The sequence below is a fragment of the Bacillus rossius genome, chromosome 3 (genome assembly GCF_032445375.1).
Source record: "Bacillus rossius redtenbacheri isolate Brsri chromosome 3, Brsri_v3, whole genome shotgun sequence".
Taxonomy (NCBI): Eukaryota; Metazoa; Arthropoda; class Insecta; order Phasmatodea; family Bacillidae; genus Bacillus; species Bacillus rossius.
The window spans coordinates 125930825-125956858 of NC_086332.1; the positions used below are offsets into that span (position 1 = coordinate 125930825).

The following is a 26034-nucleotide window of genomic DNA, read 5'->3' on the forward strand; positions in this document are numbered from 1 at the left end:
CAATTTTCAAAACTATTAAAAACATTCGCAGGAATTTTATCTGGGACGGGATGCACAAGGATATTACACAAAGGATAAAACTGTGAAAATTATGTGCATTGAGTAAACCTGCGCAGCAGACCCAGTTCGGCTATTTAAGTTCTGGCGTGGCCGAAAGGCCCATGCAAGAGCTTTTCATAGATTTTGAGGAACCCTTCCCAAGATCAAAGGACGGAAATACAATGCTTTTGGTATGTGCAGACGCCTTTTCAAAATTTGTGGGGCTAATTCAAGTCAATAGAGCCACGGTCGAAATTACCATTTGAGCCCTACAAAAAACACTTTCAAAATTTCTGGTGTTCCTTCCATCATCGTTTCCGATAATGCCACAAACTTTAAATCGACTCTTTTCAAAAACATGTGTTTTTCACACGGAATACAGATTGTAATCACTACACCAAACTATTCCCAGCCTTCGCATGCAGAGGGTTTCAACAGAAATCTCCGATCAGTAGTATGTATTGGCCGGTCCGGGCACAGGGTTCAGGGTTGAGGAGCTGGAGCCGGGGTCAATGACCGATTGCTCTGACGTCAAGGCGGACATCTTGGATGGATGTGACCTTGACCTTTGACCTTGACTTTGAAAATGATCCTCAAAACTTGTCAAAATTGTCCAAAATTTGCCAAAATTCCTCAAAATTCGTCAAAATTTCAATTTTTTTGGAAAAAAATTTCCGCAAAATATCCCAAAAATTTTGATAAATTAAAAATTTCTCTTTTCGAGGGAAAAATTCCCGTTTCGAGGGAAAATTTCCCGTTTTTAGTCCTTAAAAATCCCAGCGGATAGAAATGTCCATATAGAGGCTTAAGCATCCATGTCTACAGCCTCCGATAAGCCTCTGACGTCATCATGGAATATGTCATCTTGGATTATGACGTCACCGTTGCAATTTCCGTTATGCCCGCTATCTTTAAAATCTTCATTTATTATCCGATTTTAATGATATTTTTTTAAATTTAAAAAAAAATTAAATAATAAAATTTTAATAAAAATATTTAAAAAAACATACATTTACGGCACGGAGCTCGGAGTCCTAAGTTCAAACCCGGTGAGGGCAAAAAAATAAAATTGGCGACCGATCCTTCCCTCACAGTGAACACTGGCAAACTGACACCCACCTCTTTTTTCAAAGCATATATATCGTCAGGAAGTATGACGTCATGTCCGCCATCTTGAAAATCCGTAATTTTTATTTTAGAAAATCGGAAAAAATATAAAAATCAATAAAAAAAATTAATCAACCGAATTAAATAATAAAAATCCTTAGAACCACCGTTGCACATTTCGTGACGGCCGCCATCTTGAAATCATTCGCTGGCGACCACCATATTATTTCCGTCAGCTAGAGTGTGCTGATACCATGTTAGTATAATTTTGTGGTTACCATAACTTTGTCTTCAACTGCTGGCATTGAACTTTGAACTTGACCTTGATCTTTAACATTGACCATGATATACGACTTTGACCTTGACGACCATCATGGATCCGACAATTTGCATTCAGTACATGCTACCAGGAGCTACCACATGCTAGTGGTCATTGCCACCATCTTGTTTTCGTCTGCTGGAAAACACCATCATGTGCGTGTACTCGTCTTACCATCATGCTATTTTTATTCTAACCCGCTAGAGTGCAGTAATAATTTATTACTGAGGTGCCCGCCATCTTGATTATTTGGGTGCCATTTTGAAATCATGTAATTATTTAGCTAGAAATGCGGGAAAAATTCCAAAATTAATTGGAAAATGGGCAATCATGCTACAGATTAATTCGATCCGCTCCTGTCATTGGTTGGATACTCGATCGATGTAATAACGTTTAATTTTATGTAAAGAAATAATAATTTCAATAAGCCATGTTCAAAATTCTTAAAAAGACTTTAAATCCTCTACTCCCTTTATCCTATAAGCTATCAATACCAACATCTTGGAAAATTCGTAATATATAACCTAGAAATTCTGGATAAAGTTCAAAATTTATTAAATAAATTTGCAAACAATATACTGATTAATTAGGTCGACTAAAGTCCTTGGCACGAACCTGAACGTAGCTAAAATAAATTTAATTTTAATACCAGAAAAGTGTTACGTTCGAGATATATATAACACCACAAGTTCTTTTACTAACATAATATTTATTACACAATTTCTATCCTACTACAGGATCATTTGCGAAAGCCAGCAATCTTATAAACATTTAGCCCTGCATAGACGAGCAACGACTACTTCTTAGCTCCAACAGCTCCAAATGCTCCAAAAGTCCAACAGCTCCAACAGCTCTAAATACTCCAAATGCTCCAAATGCTCCAAATTCTCCAACAGCTCCAAATGCTTCAAAGGCTCCAAATACTCCAACAGTTCCAAATGCTCCAAAGGCGCCAAATGCTCCAACAGCTCCAAATACTCCAAGAGCTCCAAATGATCCAACAGCTCCAACAGGTCAAAATGCTCCAACTGTCTTTTCTTTTAACGGCTCCAATGATTTTAGGCTACAATGCTACGAGTCTCAGAGACTACGAGGCCACAAGGCTACGAGTCTAAAAGTATCTAGCTGGTTACGAGTTATACATGGCTACGAGACTGCATGAATAAAAGACCGCATGGCTACGAAAATACATGTCTATGAAGCTACAAGTATACAAGTCTACTCGGCTCCAAAAGCTCCAACAGCTCCAACACGCAATGTACGCAATGTACGTGCAATACATGCAATTTACGCGCAATAAATGTAATGATTACACAGTACACACAGGAAACGAAATGAAGAAATAGTACACACACAGGAAAAAACAGAATGTACACACAGTACACACAGGAAACGGAACGTACACACAGTACACATAAGAAACGGAACGTACACACATTACACACACCAAACCGGAACGTAAACACAGTACACACAGGATACGGAAAGTACACAAAGTACACACAGAAACCGGAACGTACACACAGTACACACAGAAAACGGAACGTACACAAGGTACACACAGGAAACGGAACGAACACCCAGGAAACGGAATGATCACACATACAGTAGCGGAAACACAGACTTAGTTGGGAATAAAAATACAAGAAATAAAAACATTAAAATTTTACTTTCAATATTTAATTAACTTATCAACATTACACAAATACAAGTAAAAGAAGCCATTGTTGTATGTAGCCAGCTTTCCTCAGTTCTTTGAGTATGAAGGAAATTTCTTTGATGCATGAATAGTTTCCTGCACAAAGCGAGCCATGTAGAAGTCTTAGCCGGTCAACCAATATGATTGCATTATTCCATTATGTGTAATCAATCTCTTCTACCACCATCTTACTTGCTTGTTTATTATACATACTTTTAATATCACAATCGTCCCAGTGATTATAATAAGCATTATCAGATTTATTTATTATAACACGATGTTTCCATCGTTTCTGTAGCAGGAAACCGCCACATTCTTCGATCTTGTCAGCTTTAGGCGATTCATCACAGTCTATGAATTTGTCAGAAGCCTCAGAGTCACTGTAACAATCACTGTAGAAGACATCCTCTTCACCCAGATTACCGTATGAATTCGATATCAATGATGTCGAAGTGTCTTCATCGTCTTCTTGCTTCCTTTTTAGGAGTCCATCATTTTTACAAAGAATGGAGGAACTACTGAATATAGGCTTGAATGTATTCTCACTTTTGACCGTGTTGATACTTCCATTAGTTTCAGTCTTCCCGAAGCCATCAGCATCGTTCAATTTATGTTCTTCGTCAAGATCGGGTGAGCTAATACCATCACGCTCAGGACAAGGAAAATTATTGTCATAATGCAGATCACTCTTCTTTAGTCTAGTGTATCCATCGATGTCCTTTATGCCGTAAGAAGCTTGGCTTTACATGTTCTATCATGTCTGTTTAAACTGTCAATTCGTGTTAACAACCTGCTACACCGATTACAGCTTAACATTTTGCGTAGTGGATTTTAAGCACAATCATTCCTCTCATGACGTCTAGCATTCCTTCTCATGACAAAATCCTTGCCACAGTATCTACAGCGGATTCCTTCCGATTCAGCTGCAGATAACAAACCATGATCCATGGTAGGTTCTGTGAGTAATGTTGTTTTCCAATTGGAACCAATTTTTAAATAGAATTTTTTAAATATTGCATCAGCGAGAGTTAAGTTATCTAATGCAAAGCAAATTGATGCAAGTAGTTCTGCTTGTCAACAACAGATGTCGACACATTTTTGCTTGCAGGTAAATACTATTTATTTTATGTGGTATGCGGGATGCTCAATAATGATCGCAAAAGAAGGAAGGCTTCGCTAGACACCAAGGAGAAGGAAGTTCGTCCTTCGTGATAATGTTTCTCTTCTGTCTTATCAGATGTTTTTGGACTGAGTAATGTTTATTTTTTTATTTTTTGAGTTTCATCTTATATAAAAATGTTGTCAGTTCTGATTTAGTACCAAAAATTAACAATTTATTTGCATCACAGGATAAAATTACATAACTCATTAGGTAAAATGTCCTTCATGCGGAGATCAATTTCTCATCTGTAACCAGAATCACTCGGAGAAAACCATCAGATGTCTAATCAGGAATAATGAGAAGCACTAAAAGAGAACCATCAAAATATTGTCAATAATAATCTGGAACACACGGAGAAAACCGTCAAAATATTGTCAAGAATAACCATGAGCACACGGAGAAAACCAACATAATATTGACAAGAATAATCAGTGGCACACGGAGTAAACCACCATAACATTGAAAAGAGTAATCGGAAGCACACGGAGAAAACCGCCTCAATTTTTCTTTAATGACATGAAATTACAGAAAAAATTAATAAATAAATAAAAATATAAACGAAATAATACATAGACTTCTGGCTTGTACTAGAACTCTAACTTTGCACAAAAATGAGAAGTTCACAAGCTAGCAGAATCTTTTGTATTTTTTTTGTTTTTATTTATATTTTTTATTAATTTTTTCTGTACCTATATTCATGTCATTAAAGAAAACTTGAGGCGGTTTTCTCCGTGTGCTTCCGATTACTCTTGTCAATGTTATGGTGGTTTTCTCCGTGTGCTACTGATTATTATTGTCAATATTATGGTGGTTTTCTCCGTGTGCTCCTGATTATTCTTGACAATATTTTGACGGTTGTCTACGTGTGCTACTGATTGTTCTTGTCAATATAATGGCGGTTTTATCCGTGTGCTCCTGATTATTATTGACAATATTTTGATGGTTCTCTTTTGGTGCTTCTCATTATTCCTGATTAGACATCTGATGGATTTCTCCGAGTTCTTCTTGTTAGAGATGAGAAATTGATCTCCGTATGAAGGACTTTTTACCTAATGAGTTATGTCATTTTATCCTGTGATGCAATAAATTGTTAATTTTAGGTACTAAATCAGAACTGACAACATTTTTTTATAAGGTGGATCTCAAAAAATAAAAAAATAAACATTACTCAGTCCAAAAATATCTGATAAGATGTAAGAGAAACACTATCACGAAGGACGAACTTCCTTCTCCTTGGTGTCTAGCGAAGCCTTCCTTCTTTTGCGATCATTAGTGAGCATCCCGCATACCACATAAAATAAATAATATTTACCTGCAAGCAAAAATGTGTCGACATCTGTTGTTGACAAGCAGAACTATTTGCATAAATTTGCTTTGCATTAGATAACTTAACTCTCGCTGATGAAATATTTAAAAAATTCTATTTAAAAATGGTTCCAATTGGAAAACAACATTAGTCACAGATCATGGTTTGTTATCTGAAGCTGAATCGGAAGGAATCCGCTGTAGATACTGTGGCAAGGATTTTGTCATGAGAAGGAATGCTAGACGTCATGAGAGGAATGATTGTGCTAAAAACCCACTACGCAAAATGTTAAGCTGTAATCTGTGTAGCAGGTTGTTAACACGAATTGACAGCTTAAACATACATGATAGAACATGTAAAGCCAAGCCTACTTACGGCATACAGGACATCGATGAATACACTAGACTAAAGAAGAGTGATCTGCATTACGACAATAATTTTCGTTGTCCTGAGCGTGATGGTATTAGCTCACCCGATCGTGACGTAGAACATAAATTGAACGATGCTGATGGCTTAGGGAAGACTGAAACTAATGGAAGTATCAACACGGTGAAAAGTGAGAATACATTCAAGCCTATTTTTAGTAGATCCTCCATTCTTTGTAAAAATGATGGACTCTTAAAAAGGAAGCAAGAAGACGATGAAGACACTTTAACATCATCGATATCGAATTCATACGGTAATCTGGGTGAAGAGGATGTCTTCTACAGTGATTGTTACAGAGACTCTGAGGCTGTTGGCAAAGACATAGACTGTGATGAATCGCCTAAAGCTGACAAGATCGAACAATGTGGCGATGTCCTGAGACTGAAACGATGGAAACGAAGTGAAATAATAAATAAATCTGATAATGCTTATTATGATCACTGGGACGATTGTGATATTAAAAGTATGTATAATAAACAAGCAAGTAAGATGGTGGTAGAAGAGATTGATTACACATAATGGAATGATCCAAACATAATGGTTGACCGGCTAAGACTTCTACATGGCTCGCTTTGTAAAGGAAACTATTCGTGCATCAAAGAAATATCCTTCATACTCAAAGAACTGAGGAAAGCTGGCTACATACCATTATGGCTTCTTTTACTTGTATTTGTGTAATGTTGAGAAATAAATTAAATATTGAATGTTAAAATTTAATTTTTTTATTTCTTGTATTCTGATTACCAACTAAGCCTGTGTTTCTGCTACTGTATGTGTGTACGTTCCGTTTCCTGTGTGTACTGTGTGTACGTTTCATTTTCTGTTTGTAGGTTCCGTTTCCTGTGTGTACTGTGTGTACGTTCCATTTCCTGTGTGTACTGTGTGTACGTTCCGTTTCCTGTGTGTACTTTGTGTACTTTCCGTTTCCTGTGTGTACTATGTGTACGTTCCGTTTCCTGTGTGTACTGTGTGTACGTTCCATTTCCTGTGTGTACTGTGTAATCATTACTTTTATTGCGCGTAATTTGAATGTATTGCGCGTACATTGCGTATATTGCGTGTTGGAGCTTTTGGAGCTTTTGGAGCCGAGTAGACTTGTATTCTTGTAGCTTCATGGACATGTAGTTTCGTAGCCATGCGGTCTTTTAGTCATGCAGACTCGTAGCCATATATAACTCGTAACTAGATAGATACTTTTAGACTGGTAGCCTTGTAGCTTCGTAGTCTCTTAGAGTCTTAGCATTGTATCCCAATATCATTGGAGCTGTTGAAAGAAAAGTTAGTTGGAGCATTTGGAGCTGTTTAAGCTAAGAAGTAGTCGTTGCACGTCTATGCAGGGCTAAATGTTTATAAGATTGCTGGCTTTCGCAAGTGATATTGTAGTAGGATAGAAATTGTGTAATAAATATTATGTTTGTAAAAGAACTTGTGGTGTTTTATTTCTCGAACCTTACACTTTTCTGGTATTTAAATTAAATTTATATTAGCTTCATCCAGGATAGTGTCAAGGACCTATGTCGACCTAATTAATCAGTATATTGTTTGCAAATTTATTTCATGAATTTTGAACTTTTTCTTGAATTTCTAGTTAAATAATTACACGATTTCAAGATGGCGCCCTAATTTCAAGATGTCGGGAGAACCTCGGTTATAAATGATTACTGCACTCTAGCGGGTTAGAATAAATTTTTCCAGATGGAAATGTACTCTATAAGACGAGTACATACACAAGAGGGTGTACTCCAGCAGGTGGTAGCTCCTGGTAGCATGTACTGAACATAAAATCTTGGATCCATGAAGGTCGACAAGCACAAAGTCAAATTTCAAGGTCAAGGTCGAATTTCTAGGTAAATGTCAAAGATTAAGGTCAATGTCAAATTTCAAGGTCAAGGTCAAAGTTCAATGCCAACAGTTGAGGACAGTGGTATGGTGACCAGAAAATTATACTAACATTTTATCAGCACACTCTAGTAGACGAAAATAAGATGGTGGTCTCCAACGGATGAAGACAAGATGGCGGATATGTTGTCATATCAGCTGATGGTATATGCCTGTATACCTTAGTATTGGTGGCTGTAGTTTAGTCTGTAGGTGGCTTCTGTTGAGGATGGATCGGTTGTTTTTTTGCTCTTAGCGGTTTCGAACCAATGACAGGAATCGAACTTATCAATCGGTATTGTAATAAGTTAATTTTTTGATGAAATTTGGAATTTTTTCCATTAAAATCGGATAATAAATAAATATTTTCAAGATGGCGTCCAAATGACAATATGGCGGGTTTCACAGTAATAATAAATGATAACTGCACTCTAGTGGGTAAGAATTAAACTAACATGGCATCCGCGCACTCTATCCGTCGATACAATGATGATGGCTTCCAGCAACGAAGACAAGATGGTGGACATGATGTCATGTTACCTGACGATATATATGATTTGATATAAGTGGTGGGGGTCAGTCTGCCAGCGTCCACTGTGAGGGAAGGATCGGTCGCCAATTTTTTTGCCCTCACCAGTTTCGAACCGAGGACTCCGAGCTCCGTGCAGTAAAAGTTTGTTTTTTAATATTTTTTATTAATTGGATTTTTTTATAATTTTTTTTTTTTTTGCATTAAAATCGGATAATAAATAAAGATTTTAAAGATGGCGGACGTAGCGGAAATTGAAACGGTGACGTCATAATCCTAGATGATGTCAGAGGCTTATCGGAGGCTGTTGACATGGATGCTTAAGCCTCTTTTAGGAATTTTCGTGGTTTCTAAGGCAAAACGACTTTTGAGGTTTTCGAAATCCTAATTTTCGATTTTTTGTGGAATAAAACGAGAAATTTTTCCTCAAAACGGGAATTTTTGAGTCATTTTAAATCATTTTTGAGGAATTTTTGAGTCAAAAATGGCCGCCATGACGTCAGAGCAATTGGTAATAGACCCGGCTCCAGCTCTACAACCCTGAACCCTGTGCCCGGACCGGCCAATACATACTACTCCGATCTGCTCTCATAGCATTTCATGCTAACTCGCAGGATAAGTGGGACTCTAACCTCGTGTGGTTACAGATGGCTTTCAATTCTGCCAGACATGAAGGTCACAAAACAACACCGTTTGAACTCATGTTTACCTACCAGCCCAACACCCCACACTCTAATCAAAGGTCTTTGAAAGAGTTACTACCAGACGACCCCAGGAACATTAAGGAAGTCCGGAGTAGAGCTCGTAAAAACCTGCACTTAGCCCATGAGGCAAGTAGACAGAAATATAACAGAAAACGTTCTCCCAATCCCTACAGACTAAGTGATTTGGTGCTGTGCAAGGCACACACCTTAAGCAAGGCTATCGACAAGCGATCAGCCAAGCTTTCGTATCGTTGAAATGGCCCCTGGCAGATACAACGATTCCTCACGCTCCTCGCTCTAGCCGACCCGAGTTCTGGCGAATTTCGCGCGCGCGCCCACATCTCCCAAGTGAAGAAGGTGCACCCTGACATGAAGTAGGGGCATTATTCACTACTTTCCTTACACAAGGACAGCGCTAATTCTCCGGCATGCCATACTCAACACACAGTGTTGATATTTCAAGAAAAATTCCTAGGTCCTAATTATAAGTAAAAAAAAACAACATATCATTCGTTCATAAGATTTTTAAGATGAGAAGTATTATATTAAGATGTCTAGTTTTAAGTGGCGCCACTTAGTCAATAACTTATCTGTAAGTTTTAGCTCTTATTTAAACGTGTAAGAATTTTTATCGGTTGAAAGTAATTTACCACAGTAGATCCTGGTACAGGGTAAGTCACTTAAGTTTTTGGTGGCTCAAGTTGGCCACCCTGACTCCGTCTTTCAGGGGGGGAGTATGTGCCGTTTCAGTGCTACTTTCAGGCACAAAAGTACGATTTACTTAATTTTACGAAATTTTAAATTTTTATTTTATTTTCCATATGATGTCCCACTGCTTTATTCCTCATCGAGATTTGTTCAGTCGAGTGTACCGACAGGTTAGTTTGTTTAGAAGTCTAGTGCTCCCAACGCCGTTCCCAGCGATTTAGACTGAGGTTTGCTGGCGACATGCTGGGCCAGCGATCGTCTCGTCTGGACCCTGCTAGGCGTCACGCGTGGAGCTGTTCCCCCTAGACGGTAGCGTGACTAGAAAAGCTATTCTCTGTCCCCAAAGATGCTAACTCCTCTTCTCGGAGCTGTGCTGAAGCTAGCTGTCCCTCTCACGAAACGGTGTTCCGTTCATCAGCCCAACAACACGTATCGCCATGTCGGACCAGCCTGTTCCCAGGCCGGGTCAGTCACCGGTCATACCCCCCCTTTTTTTCGTCTGGTCCACGGAGGTCATAACCCATCAGCCGCGCCAACGCCCGGGATGAAGGCCACAGCCCCTCGCGCCCCAGATGGCCGCTGTACTGCCTCCTCACGACATCTCGCGGGAGTTTCGCCAACTACCGGGCATGCTCCCTCGCCTCTCCGCCAGAGGACAGCATAGTCCCCTCCTATCCAAGCCAGGCCTTAAGGATCGACTTGCATCCAAGGGCTTGTAGTTCCGTGCGCACTCACCAGGACGCGCTAGAGTGCGGCTACTCCAATAGGAACCATTTGGGTTCTTTTCGGGTTTTCCGAAGCCCTTCCCCTGGACAGGCGACCAAAAGCAGTTTTAATTAGGCGAGAAAGCGCCATTTTTGACGATTCGATGGGCAGCACGCGGTAAGGGCACATCTCTCCTCGCAGCCCGAGACAACGCGCTTCTGAAAAGTCGTGAACGGCTTTCTCTAAAGCATGTAGTCGGTTATCGACAAGGCCATGTGCCTTAGCTTTAAATTTTTAATTTTTTTTTTAGCTGCCCGAAATAGTTTTGTTTTTGAAATAGTTTTTTGTCTAACTTATTTTTCTTCATGGCGACAGCAATCTTCCGCGTCGCGCATCACCTGGCCATCTCCAGGGACCGACCTGATCTACTCCACCCCGCAGCTTAGGTAAGTTATTTCGTCGCCCCACACACACTTTGCCTTTTGCTTTTCACCTGGGCTTAACTTCGCCAAACATCAGCCGCCTGTTAACCAACCTAATTTAATAGGAATACTGGTTACAGACAGGGCTCAAGAATTAGGGCGAGAGAATATCTGCTCCAAATTCAACTCCCGAATGCGCAGTTCATGAGTTAGTTCACCGAAATTCATCGCCTCCTGCAATCGGACAGTTTCTCAAGAGTTCCATCTTTCAACATCTTTTCCCCTGAGTGGAAAAACCACAAAATAATTTATAATTCTAAACAACAAGTTTCACTTTTTATTTATTTAACGAGTAAATGTAATTATTTATAATTTGTTTTATGAAGAGCCTGCTCGCTCAATATTCAATGGCCTGTAAAGTTAAGAGACCAAATGACCTATGATTCAGTCAAGTATAGCCATTGTTACTTATGCATAATATCTCGCCCCGGAGCCTCCCCATTTGGTTTTTGTCTAACAAGATTTAATGTATTAATTATGCCTATAGAAAATAAGGTCTACAATTTTCTTGGTATTTTGTTTCGGCTGTAATGCCATGGGTCATCTTCAGTTGGATAACGATTGTAAAGACAAAACAACAGCAACAAAATCATTAAGTAAGATTTAGTAAATGCCTATATAAACCAAACCAGATCTTATTATTTTCTTACCCTGTGATCACGATCCACATAACCTTCCCAAGTTTTAAGGAGGTTAATCATAACTTTGGTTGTGCGTGCGCTGTGCCCCGCACATAGGTAATGGGTAATATGTTAAGTACTGTTTTCTGCCTGGCGCTTCCATGGCCAATCTATATTTGTTCTTTAGACGAAATGTCACTTTGAGCTAGCCGCATGTTACAAGTGTTACATAGTACTTCTTTTAAAAACTATTCAATGTCATCTATATTTCTTTTTTAGTTATATCATAATGTAACATCTTTATTAAATTGAATTTTAACTTGTTAGATATATACTTATATATTATCCATTGATAGTATAAATGTAATACATTAAAATAAAATAAAAATTGGGGGTTGGTGATTTGATCAGTTGAGAAGGATCTAAATTTAAGAATGGCAAGCTTTTTCTTTAAAATATGAGTGAGTAATATTTGTAGGCCCGAATAATTTCAAATATTGTTTTGTGTTTAGATGTATTTTCATGCATTTATCCTTTCCGAGAACACAAAATATTTTTAATTATCTTGCCATGTGACCGTTACAATGTCAATAACTGTTAAATATATGAAGTTTGTTTCCTAAAACAACTATTTATTTTATTTTATTTCATAGTATAACATAAAGTTTAAGACATGCATGTCAAAAGGATGCATAGAACTTACATCTACATTATCACTGGTTGTAAGCCAGGGACAACAATACTTATAACAAATTCTGTTAATTATTTTCTAGCCTTAAAATGTTTAACTTCTTTAAGTCTCATTTATTTACTAAAAGTTATTTCAACTTCATACTTATGTTTTTTGTTCTTCTTAGAATTACCATTTATTATATCATAAAATTTTAATTTATCTTAAACCAACATATTATTTGTTATTTAATATACAACACCTACTCTATTCTAGACTCAATAGTTATGATTTTAAACTCTACAAAACGCGTTTGAGATATCACACATTTATTCTACTTCAAATTAATGACTCCATGCGTAATTATTTCGACCACCTAGTAAGCATTTTCTTTAATTTAAATTTATACTATACTCGCTTATTTCTCAAATAAAACTGAAATTAATTTTCATAAAATTTTAGCAAAATAGCTATTTAAATATATTAAGTGATCTACTGAGTGATTTAAAACTAAATTTACATCTAAACCCATTATCTCAATTTTGAGAAATATATCAACCTCTAAATTCAAATAAAACATAAATAGATATTGTAAAATAAATATTCTTCTGTCAAACCTCTATTTTATATTTAAACACAGAATACAAAACTATAATTTAACCACACAATGTATCTATAGAAGTTTAGCAATACGAGAAAACTGAAGATGTATACTTTAAAAATTATAGTTCAAATGTAAAATTGTAATTTGTGATATCAAGTGTTTTTTGTGAAAGCCAGTATGGCGTCTATTTGAGTAGGGGCGGACAGATCGATGAGAAGGAGGTGCCTGTGTGCAGGGGTAGCAGCGAGGCAACGCGAACTAAGCTGCGCCATGGACTGCTATGTCCCCAACAACCCCTCCCTGTATGAGCTGCAACCACCACCTCCAGTCTGCAGTGGGACCGCGGCTGGCTACTGGGACGGAGACATGGGGTCCTTCTCTCTGCCCGCTCTCGACCTGGACCCTCTTCCGTCGCTGTTTCCCTTCAGCCCCTGCCCCGCGTCTTGCAAGTAAGTACAATGTCACTACCGTCACAACTGATGCTCCTTAAAGCGGTATTCACTAACAACATGTCTGGCTACTGGGACGGAGACATTGGTTCCTTCTCTCTGCCCGCTCTCGACCTGGACCGTCTTCCGTCACTGATTCCCTTCAGCCCCTGCCCCGCGTCTTGCAAGTAAGTACAATGTCACTACCGTCACAACTGATGCTCCTTAAAGCGGTATTCACTAACAACATGTCTGGCTACTGGGACGGAGACATTGGTTCCTTCTCTCTGCCCGCTCTCGACCTGGACCCTCTTCCGTCACTGCTTCCCTTCAGCCCCTGCCCCGCGTCTTGCAAGTAAGTACAATGTCACTACCGTCACAACTGATGCTCCTTAAAGCGGTATTCACTAACAACATGTCTGGCTACTGGGACGGAGACATTGGTTCCTTCTCTCTGCCCGCTCTCGACCTGGACCCTCTTCCGTCACTGCTTCCCTTCAGCCCCTGCCCCGCGTCTTGCAAGTAAGTACAATGTCACTACCGTCACAACTGATGCTCCTTAAAGCGGTATTCACTAACAACATGTCTGGCTACTGGGACGGAGACATTGGTTCCTTCTCTCTGCCCGCTCTCGACCTGGACCCTCTTCCGTCACTGCTTCCCTTCAGCCCCTGCCCCGCGTCTTGCAAGTAAGTACAATGTCACTACCGTCACAACTGATGCTCCTTAAAGCGGTATTCACTAACAACATGTCTGGCTACTGGGACGGAGACATTGGTTCCTTCTCTCTGCCCGCTCTCGACCTGGACCCTCTTCCGTCACTGCTTCCCTTCAGCCCCTGCCCCGCGTCTTGCAAGTAAGTACAATGTCACTACCGTCACAACTGATGCTCCTTAAAGCGGTATTCACTAACAACATGTCTGGCTACTGGGACGGAGACATTGGTTCCTTCTCTCTGCCCGCTCTCGACCTGGACCCTCTTCCGTCACTGCTTCCCTTCAGCCCCTGCCTCGTGTCTTGCATGTAAGTACATGGTCACTCCTTTCAACTCTGACACTCGTTAGAACAGTCTGCAGTAGCGTAATGACACAATTAGCTTAATATTTCTAACTAGTTTCGTTCTTGTTATCATTTTGTAAGCATGTTGGAAATAATTTATCTAGCAATACTTTAACTAAATTAGTTGTGTAAATAATTTATATTTACTTCTATGTCATTTTTTTTGAGTTTTGTTTTGAAATCTATTTTTATATAATTACTTTTAATTAATATATAACTGTCTGTAATTTTATGTAGAGGAAAGGGTGTTAATACTAACCCCCATTTTGTTATTTGAAAGTTTCTTGTCACTTTACGGCTTCGATAAATTATTTGATGCGTGGATAACTTCACTAACTTATCATACACATATTTCTTGCATTTACTGAAATTTAATTGAACACACAAATAGTCTGACATGAGTTGTTTCGCAAAGTACGAAAATACCTACTGACCCATACATACTGGTAATATGGACCCTTAAAAGTCTACATAAGATTTTAATAAGATAAAACAGACCATGGAAATTCAAATCTATTGCACAGTAGTCATGTTAAGGTAAATAAATCACAAAATACCTAGATCCAAAATACAAATTCCACTTAAATAAATGTTTAGCGAAAAAAGTCACACATATAGGAACTGTCCTTTTCAGCCCCAGCACATTCACTGTGTGCCCATTGGTTGCACAACTCGCACCTTACCCACAATTCTCCCCTGCAGTTATCAGTGAATGCCCCTTCACAAAACATGCAGAGAGCATCTTCTATATCCGGAGCCTTTCCTCCCACTGGAAGTTCAAAGGGTGACTCTGTCATAGCATCATCTAAAGCACACGATGCATAAGAGTCACTTTTAAAACTTCATCCTTCAAATGCCAGTCTCCTTTTATTCTGTCGTCTTAGATTTCTTGTGCGCTGAAAGGTAAGACCAGATGTAGATTGTTGAGTCTGAGTCAGCCCAGGTGTTGTATGTTGACGTAGAGAGACACCTACACATCTTCCTCGACCTGTTCTTTTTTTCAACTCTTTTGATTCTTTTTTTTAATTGCCATCTGTAAAGCAGTTTTGTATTGGGACCCAGGATGATAGTTTCCTTCCACATTTTGATTTATGTTTAGGTCGAGGAAGAGGCTGAATATCCTTAGGTGAAATAAGAGAGAGCTTGTAGCCAACTTGAGAAGTAGGGCTATTGGCAGTGGTCGTTCCAGTCGGTGAAGACTTCATAGGTATGTAGATTCAGGATGGTGGATTTTTGAACAAAATATTGTGGTTACATTGCCAGATACCAATCACTCGGAATCCGTTCACTGCAATAGATCTCCTTGTGCATTCTAGGTAGGCCTTTCCGAACAGACCTGCAATGTCAAATGGTCCCAGATGTTTCTCCCCACGGAAGAGCTCTTGTGGTATGACCTGATCATATTACATTTTTAATGGCCCCATGAATGCCCTATCTGGAGATTGAAGTTTTTGCGTAGTATGGGCTGGCAAATATAGGATCAGAACATGATTGTCCCGTGCTAAAATGGTTACGTCCAGGTGTTATGTGTGTGAGTAATGCCCGTCCAAGATTTGGAGAACTGGTTTTCCTTTTGTGGGTTTCGTTTTGTCAATGAAGTGATGAAGCCATTGAGTGAACAGGTTTCCCTGAATCCATCCTTAAGGGTGAGCTCTTGCTATTGCACCAGGTGGACCACCCCTCATCAGCACATCGCTTATGTTCTTCCAAGGAAAAATTAGCATTGGTGGAACCAAGGATACACCCGCACTCATGGAGAATATCACAGTAACAATTGAACCATGCTCAGCAGCACTGAGTGCGCCAATCTGTCGTTTTTTTCGACCCAATGACTTTATGAGTTTTGCTTTGCACGACACTGAATCCAGTATCATCCACATACCACACTCTTTCAGCTGTCAAATTGTGTTGTTTGTAAATGTCTTCAAGCAAGTCAAAGATTGAAGATACTTTCTCTTGAGTAAAACCTTTTGCTCAAGTATATGATGTGTTAGTGGTTTTCCTTAGAGACAAATTTCCTTGTGCATATGACGTAAATGATCAAGCCATGCTCTTCCTGCATGTTCATCATGAAAGGAATGCTGTATATTGTTGCGTACAGCCAATTGGAAGGCCATGCTTCTCACATCCTGTCTTGTAAGACCAAATAATATGGATTCATTTTCATTACATACTGTAACAGCTCTTTTTCATATATTCAAAGGAAACACCTGTTTTCTCCTCAATTTTTTCATTACGATAATTTCGGGATCACACACAACTTCAGAAGCAAGCCTTCTCAAAGTGATTTTGGGACACCATAATGTTTCGATGCATTTTTTACTCCCATCTTCTTTTCTCGCACTATTTTCACAGCAGCTGTCATCGTCTCATTCCATATTTTTCGGCGAGCCTTTGATTTACTGTCCAATGTATCTGTAAAAAAAATTAAGGAAAATGGGAGAAAAAAATTATGCATATTTAATATAACTACTAACATTGGAGATCTTAAACAATTCCTACAAATAAAAAGTTCCAAAAAAAGGGGAGAAAATGTTTATCAAACATTTTAAAATCAAGAAAAGTCATACTAATTCAAGATTTTTTTTATTCTTCTTACTGTGTCGCAAATTTGAAATAATTGGCACTTATATATTTTTTCACCTAAATTCCTTAATATAAACTTTATTAGCTCATTTTTAATCCTTATCAAATCATTCCTTCTAGAGTCCTGCTAAGCTCTTCCAGTGCTGCAACCGATAACCTTGTGTGATTTTGCCAGGCAAGTATTAGCCATTATTTTTCTTCCCCCCTCGGGCCACGAACGCGACAAGTAACAGTGTCCGACTTCGTGACCGATGGTGCTTTTCTCAGCATCCTCCAGGGCAGCCCTCTTCCCAGAGCTCAGCTTAGGTTAGCAGCACCAGTCATGCCCCATTCTAATGTTCCAGGGCTGTCAGGAATGTATAGGCGCTTGCCCTAACACATTTTCACGAGCCAGCAGCCCCCCCCCCTCTTTTTTTACACGAACTTCAGCCAGGGCACCGACCGAGTCTTTAACCTCCACTCCCGGCAAGCCTAAATCAAGGTCTTCTCGCTTGCCGACGAGAGGTCTGCCTTCGCCATCTCGGGGCGAAAATTACAACCACTTAACTTTTGTTCCGCGAACTTTAGCGGCTGCCATCACATCTCTCTCCAGTTCTCTTTTAGCCCAACAGAGCGCGAACCAGCTGGTCCCATAAGGGCCATGCTTACGCTAGTCCCTATTGCGCGACTAGTGAACTAACCCCGAGTCTGTTTCGCCTGTGCCCCGACAGAGTGCGCTGCCTTTCAGAGCGCGAGTGACCTCCGATGCCCCTCAATTTATTTTCTTTATTTTATTTGGTCGGCGCAACCTCCAGCCAATCAGAGGCCAGTTCCCCCACTTCCTGGGCCTCCGGGCCCTAACACAAGTTTTTAACTACATGACAAACTATGGATTTATTGATATCGTCACCGTGTTTGCATATATCCGGTGCTTCTCACCCGTGACTCCATTTGTAAGCATTCTCGCCGCGACTAACTTAAGGGGTGTGATACTTAGAGTACGGGAGTGATACTTAAGTTTTTTTTTATTATTTTCTAAAAATATAGTTGCTTTTGTTCGGATTATTAGGTAATCTCGTAGCATGACTCGTGCGTGACTACCGCGAGCGCTAGTGCTTCTACCAAGGGAGTGATTTTAATCATTCCACTCCCAGAATGGTAATTGGAAAATTCTTCGATCTTTTGCATAAAGTTGACTCCGTACATAACTTTTACCCTGTCTTCTCGATTCCTGTTGCTTATCTATTTAATTTCTATTCTTGAGCACTGGATCCCTTGTTTTTTTGGTTCCAGTGGGGTCCAAGACATGGTGCAACAGTTCAGGGTTTTCTCCGATTCAATCCCATCACGAAATTTACATGATGGCTTCTTACATGGACATGAATTCTACGCATCTCTCCCGATTCTAGTCACCGCCAATGAACAGTCAAAGATCAGATATTATTAAATTGGAATATGCATAGTCCTGCACTGGTTGGACTAACAAAGGTTTAATCATAAAATATGCTATTTAAATAATGTATGTTAGTTTTTGTGAAAGCTTGACTATTTCAAAGGAAAATGTAAGATTTATATTCCAGGTAAAATTTATAATCTGTTTGTAATTGATAAAATTTGTTGGTCGGGACCCCAATTGGTTTTGATCTGTGAATTCTTGTAATAATTTTTGAAACTATAAAAATAAAAAAACGAAAACCATAACTAAAAATAAAAAGGGTAGATATGCTTTAAGGAAACCTCTTCGTCTTTTTATTTATTTCTTCAAATGCAATCCATTTTCTACTTTCTATTGTGGAAAATAAGTTTCATTTTTTAATGTCTCTCCCTTGTGTACCTCTGAGTATACTGTATTATATTTCGCCCACTTAAAGCAGCTTCCAGGGTTTTTATAACAAAATGAATAAAACAACTTTCTCTAACATAACAAGGGCAGTTACATTACAAAAATTATCAACTCTTCTATAATTTATATTTATACATGTGTTAAAAGATATTGTCTACTTGTCTACATTATTCATAACATATCTGATGAAAAGTCATGAAGTTACTTTCGTAATCAATGTCATTATGAATTTTGTTTTTGGTGTATATCTTTAAACTTTTCATTTTCTGGAAATAATAAATAATGCAGGAATCGTGGGCATTTAAAAAAATGAGAAAAATTTATAGTTCGTAAATTTTTTTTGTAAGAAACGAACATTCTAAAATGCATGTAATATGAACCCCGGGTCCATATTACAGACATGACAAGGTGTCCTTAATAGTGCCATGTTTGATTTGTAATTCAATAGTATTTACAGAAACACAATATGTAATATTGAACTCTAATAATGTACTGTTACATCCTCGATATTGCCCTCTAAGGTTAAATAACAACATTTATTGGTATACACGTTAAACTTAAAATAGAATCACATTACTCATATCTTGCAAAAATTTTCCAAACGTTCTAAACTTTGCTTGCCTCGCTGTTCATATAATACGACACTACTGGACTATTACGAAATCTACCTCTGTTGGCTCTTCACAAATAGATAGTTAATGCAATGCAAAATAGAGTGCAGCACAACACTGCTTAGAAATTGTGGGGGTCCATAAAATCAGCGGGGTCAATATTACTACTTTATCCTCTATTATTTTCACGTTTATAATGTTATTTTTTAAGTTATTTAAAACATTCATATAGATTAACCATGAATTGTATTTAACAAATAATTTTTGTTAGATTTGTGCAGTTATCATAATCTGGAATTTCATACTTTTCTGTTCATATCTTTTAGAATATTTGCTATTTTTGAAAATCATCTCCTACACATTAGTCCAAAACCTATACCAATAATTCTGACTCTCCTCAAAACCAGCTCTTGTATGTAACAGATGTACTGTCACCACTACCACAACCACCATCACACTTGGCAGTGCCTCTTAGTAGGTGCCTTGTTTACACATACCTGAAATTATCACAGTAAGCTGTTTAACTTACACAGAAAAATGCGAGATCACTTAAGATCTTTACCTGTATAGAGGAATTTTGAGCTCGCTTCACAATTACACGTAGTGATACGAGTAGTAAGTATATAACAGTAGGCCCGAGACCAAGGTTCTGGTGTGAATTGGAATTGTCGACCACTATTTCAGATTGTGAAATCACAGCCGCCCTCTTTGATGGTTTTGATCTTGAGCTTGAATTTTATAACTACTGAAATACGTTAGTCAGAGTGAAATTTAACACTCCGATCATTTTTTTTTTCAAAATAAAAATAAATAGCATAAGACATGGATGTTGGAATCTTTTGTTCGATCCCCGCAAATTCAAAATATTAAAGTAAAAATGAAAAATCGGAAGAAAAAAATATAAATATTGCATAAAATAATTATTATACTTACGACATCAAGATAGGAAGTACTGGGTTCGATTCCCGGTGCCATGTGTAAAAAAACTCAGTATATACTTCCTTCACAATGTTTACCAGGGGACTGACCAATTAATTCCACGGCATATACTACGCTAACCAGTATGACTCTTTGCACCCATCTTGAATTATTTTGCTAGAATTTACTGTCACCATATTGGTTAATTTATTACCAAATCGAGTGCTGTAGTGCCAATCACTAGATCATCAACTATCGCAGTATTCACCACCCTGTTGATCATCTTGGCCACCATCTTTAATCCATAATTTAATCCAAAACAAATTTACAAAATTCTGAAACAGATCAAAATGTTTCATACGTATATTGATTGATTAGATCGAATCGCGTCCCAGAATTGTTTATTGGTCAATGCAAAAATAATGTAATTATTTAAAAATTATTATTCAAAATATTTTTTTTACATTTTCCTAATGATAAGCACATTAATAATTCTCACTATTAACAAGGATTCAATTTAAGACAACTGTCTGTCTTAATCAATATGCTGCCAGTAAATATAATTAAGAATACCATTTCGGTCGTTTTGGTGCACCTGAAAACAACTTGAGTGCCAACTACAAGTATATATATATGTTTAATTAAATTAAGTTCTGTCATGCATGCGCACTCATAGAACGAAAACCCACGAACTGCCGCTAAACTATATGAAATATATTTTTGAAACGACTCACGCGTCACCTATTTGTTACGTCACACACGACCTGAAATGTCGCTGTTTGTATTTGATTCAATTCAGCTCTGAGAATTGTTGCTGTTTGTATTAGAATCATTTAAATTCTGTCATGTGCGGGATAGTATGAAATAACTGCATGTGTTGTAATGATTCGCATGCCACCTATTGTATAATGGTAGAACTAAAGTTTAATCGGAATCGGATGAATGATATAGGAACTCGTATGGGACACAAAACATTCGAATGCATATATATGTGTATATATTATATATACAGATTAGGTTTTAAACAGCTATGATTTTTATTGTTAGCAAATTGCTTAGCAGTTGAATTCAAATTCAGAAAAGACACCATAGACTTATTATTATCTTAATACCTCCACTAGCGCACCACCTTTATTATTCGGACCATAGAAAAGAGGAAATGTCGTAAAATATTTGCTGATAATATATTATCAGATACGACTCGCGCACCTCCTATTGTATGTTATCTCACCTATACAGTAACCTGCCTTGTGTTTCAAAGGTCAAATGTGGAATATTAATTGGATGAATGGTTTAGGAACATATAAGGTAAAAACAAGCGAACAAAAAATCAAACATTCATATATATATATATGAAGATGTAAGTAATATGGCAGTTATATATAATAGTAGGTACAAGCGTACGAGAGGGAGTGTGGATTGTGGATAAAACACCACCGGCAGCCATCTTGAATTAAATCACTATCGCACTTTTTGTGGTCACCATTTTGGATAATGATGTCATAGTGGCCATCTTAAAATGACCTTATCATTGACCCTGGTGAAAGCCTTGAATACCGCCATTTTTAGTTATAGAACCTCATGTTGTTTTGAATTTTAGAACCTCCTGCCAATATGAATTCTAGAACCTCCCACCATTTTGAATTATTAGATCACCATTGCATTTTTCATTACACCCACATTTTTGAAAATCTGTAATTATTGAACTAGAATATAAGAAACTATTTTAAAATTTATAAAAAATTTAAATATATTTTTAATACAATTTAAGTTAAATAACACTCTTCTGCCGTTTTAAAATGTAATTTCGCGGTTGTCGTGGTATCTATTTTGAAAATAATTATTATTGACCTCTAAAATCTTGGGAAAAGTTTAAATTTATAAAAAAATATATTAAAATATAATTTGGAGATTATTTTTATAAATACGCACTTATTTCATGGAGCTCGGAATCCTTGGTTCGAATCTGTTCAAGGCAAATAATGTCAATGGATCCTTCCTCTACTGAGGCAACTGATCTACAACCTGTAAAGGCAAGAAATATATTATGAAGTCACACTCGCAATCTGGGCCGCCATCTTGAAAATCTGTTATTATTAACATAGAAATAAGGAAGATATACACAAGTCATCAAAATAATAAGAAATTATATACTGAATGATTCGATCGATACCTGTCCTCTGTTTGATCCTTACTAAATGGCAAAAAAGTTTATTTTAAATATTCAACAAAATATAGTGACAAATAATTAAAAAATAACATAAATTCCTTATCTACCAGCTTCCAGTAAGACATTTATGATGTTTTTACATTTTAAATTCTGTTATAATTAGCCTACAAATTAGTAAAAGATCTAAAAATTATCAAAACATCCATATTAATAAATTTATTGATTCGATTGATTTCAGTTATTGGTTAGATCTATGGACGATGCAAATGAAGTAATTGATGCTCTCGAATATTTTTTTTTAAATAATAGGTAATCCTAACTGCAAACAAGTCTCCTGCCAAGCTAAATAAATGTGTAACTTGATATCACTATACCAACAATACAGTAATTTTTCGATACTTGACATATATTTCAACAGGTAATGTCCAATGAAAAACGTATAGACCAGACGTCTCCAAACCACGATGTTAGACAATATCCAATATCTGGTGTTTATACCAGATATCTGAAAACCATGAGGCTTAATTATGTCCAATGTCAGGCACATGTAACAAGCGAATTCAAAATATGAGGCCTTCTTCGTCGATATTTTTTAGGTATATATTTCAAACAAATATGGCATATTTCTAGCAGACAAGAAAAGAGTCTCCAAACTTTCAGACCTATTTTATGGATATAATATATTTCAAGGAAATAGGCCACATAACTAAGCATATTTTATGCATACTATCTATAGGACCAAGAATCCCTGAAAAATATTTTATGCTTACCTTGGGACCAAGAGATTTTGAACCATTAAATATTCAGTCTTGACTACAGATTTTACTATGCACATTCAATAAGAAAGACCCACATTTGGACGATCATTCAACTTGGTGGGATACGATATGGTAGTGCGATCCCATCATGTTGATACGATTTGTAGGATACGAACCCATCAGTAGGATAAGATGAGAAGGATATGATCCCATCAGTGGGATACGATCGTTAGTATATATTTCCATCGGTAGGATATTATCAGTAAGATACGATCCAATTAGTAAGATAAAATCGACAGGATACAGTGGGATACATTCCATCAGTAAAGATACGATGCCATTAAGGGAATACGAACCCATTAGTAAGATACGATAGACAGGATACAGTAGTATATGGTCCCATCTATAGGATTTGACTGACATAATTCAGTAGTATACGATCCCATCTTTGGATACGATGGACATGATATGGTAGGATATGTACGTTTTTACAATCGACAGGTTATGGTAGGATATGAATCCATCAGTAGGCTACAATCAACATGATATGGTAGGATACGATTCCATTAGTAAGGTGCGATCGACAGGATACGGTAGGATATGTTTCCATAAGTAAGATAAGATCAACAGGATACGGTAAGATACAATCATATTAGTAGGATACAATCTACTATGAGGACACGATCGAATGGATACTATCACAGGATATGATAGGATCCTGCTCCATCTGGCCACAATGGCACCATCTTCATTTGAATTCAACTCATTGTATGTAGCACGAACTTGTCCCAATTGCTGGAATTGCTGGAATGACTTTGTTATAGTTATTTATTTTGTTAGTAATTGGTGACGATATTAACATCTTTAAGTTAGAATTTGTACTACGAGAACCCAAGTGTTAGAAATAATTTTTAAAGAAATAAAGAGATTTTTTTATTTCAAAAATATATAAATATTTAATTTTAATTTTATACACATGCAGTTAAATGATGACATTGTTGTATTTTACCAGTTTATCTGAGTTCTTTGAGTATGGAGGCTATTTAGTTGATGTGCGAATAGTTTACTATCTTAATCTAAACCAACCGCAGTCTCAGACGATCGTCAATATGTTAGTATTTTCCCATGTCGTGTAATCAATATGTTCTATTGCTATCATCTTCATTTCATGTTTATTAATAAAAATTATTAAGATCTCTAAGTTTTCCCGATTAAGTACCACCTTCGAAGTCACTGTCATCATCGTTCCAGTGATAATAACATGCTTGAACATAATAATTTATTTTAATGCATTGTTTCCATCGTTTTGGACTTAGTGATTCATAACAATCTTCTGTCTTGGAAGATTCAAATACTTATAGGATATTGTTTTCATTTTCTGAACAAATGCCTTTGCTGTCATGATTTCCAGTATTTTTTTTTTAATCATTCAACTTGCATAACAGACAATCCATCAGGGAATTCTGTAGGAAGATCAAATCTTTCATGTCTCATCTTAGGAAACTTATCATTTTTGTTCATGTAGTACGATTATTAGTTTCAATTTCTTCTATGCTGGAATCTTATTAGTTCTCAATGCAACGATGCAGATTTTTAAGTGTGATGATTTATACCAGTTCCACATACATTCAGTTCAAACACTGTCTTTATCTCAGTAAACGAAAAAAGTGTACCTTTGCAAATTTGGTGTGTGTTTTAAATTTATGAGTTCATCCAAATTAAATCATGCATTTTTCACATGTTAGCATTTTCTGCAAAGGCTCTTTGCACAATTGTCATTCTCATAACATCGTGCATTGTTGGTTTTTAGTGAACGAAATGCCACAATACCGCCACATATATGGAGATGTTGACATTACTTCTCTTGATATATCAATAAAATCTTCTTCCATATTACAAACAGATAATTATAGAGCCAGGGTCGAACACTCTCACTTTCTAAAATATTTTGGCAATTTTATTATTCTTATTTATGCACATTTTAATATTTCGTCAGAGGTAATTTATTTATCTGATGCAAGAAACTTGTTGCAAGATGTTCTGATACTAGCCAACAAATGTCGCCACATGTTGTTATGTAAAAGCAGCCATTCTTTCATGTGGGATGCGTGATGCTCATTCACGTTCTCAAGAGAAAGACGACTTCACTAGACCTCAAGAGAAGGGAAAGTTTGCAAAATAGTGTGTGTTGGCTGTCTCAAAGATGGTAATCGACTGAGTAATGAATGTTTACATCCAAATTCCATCTTATTAAAAGATCATTAGTTATTTCACAAACTAAACGAAACTCGGAATATAAATTTATTTCTCATTACGAAAAAAATGTATGCAGCTATTGTTCTCTCAGGAATAACCAGAAGCACACTGAGAAACCAAACAGCAGTCTTGATACAAATTGCAGATACACACATACCCATCTTGAACCGTAGACAGTAAAATACAACTTTACTTAACAATCACAAAGTAAAGCCCCAGCAAAAAAAAAGGAATCCACTTTTAATAGGAACCCATAAACACAAAATTAGCTCACTAACACAGCTGGATACATATAGTAATTTTAAATCCTTATTACGAGAAGCAGTGAAAATCAAACACAGGATCGGCTTCTTAAAACAAAAGAAGAAAAAAGTAAACAAATCCAACACACACTAAAAAAGACTATCGCTATGCAAAAATATATTTTCTACATAACCTGAATCAAAATGAAAGCACCCAAAAAATAAA

The 26034-nt window shown here is 37.2% G+C and overlaps 1 protein-coding gene across 1 annotated transcript in view; it reads left to right on the forward strand.

The window, feature by feature from the left end:
* The window catches only part of LOC134531231 (protein glass), a 663482-nt gene that overhangs the window by 109647 nt on the left and 527801 nt on the right, over positions 1-26034 (forward strand). The window contains exon 2 of the mRNA XM_063366906.1: positions 13194-13407. Within this exon, the coding sequence (XP_063222976.1) occupies positions 13229-13407 (179 nt within the window). The 5' untranslated portion in view covers positions 13194-13228. The remainder of the gene's footprint in view (positions 1-13193; positions 13408-26034) is intronic.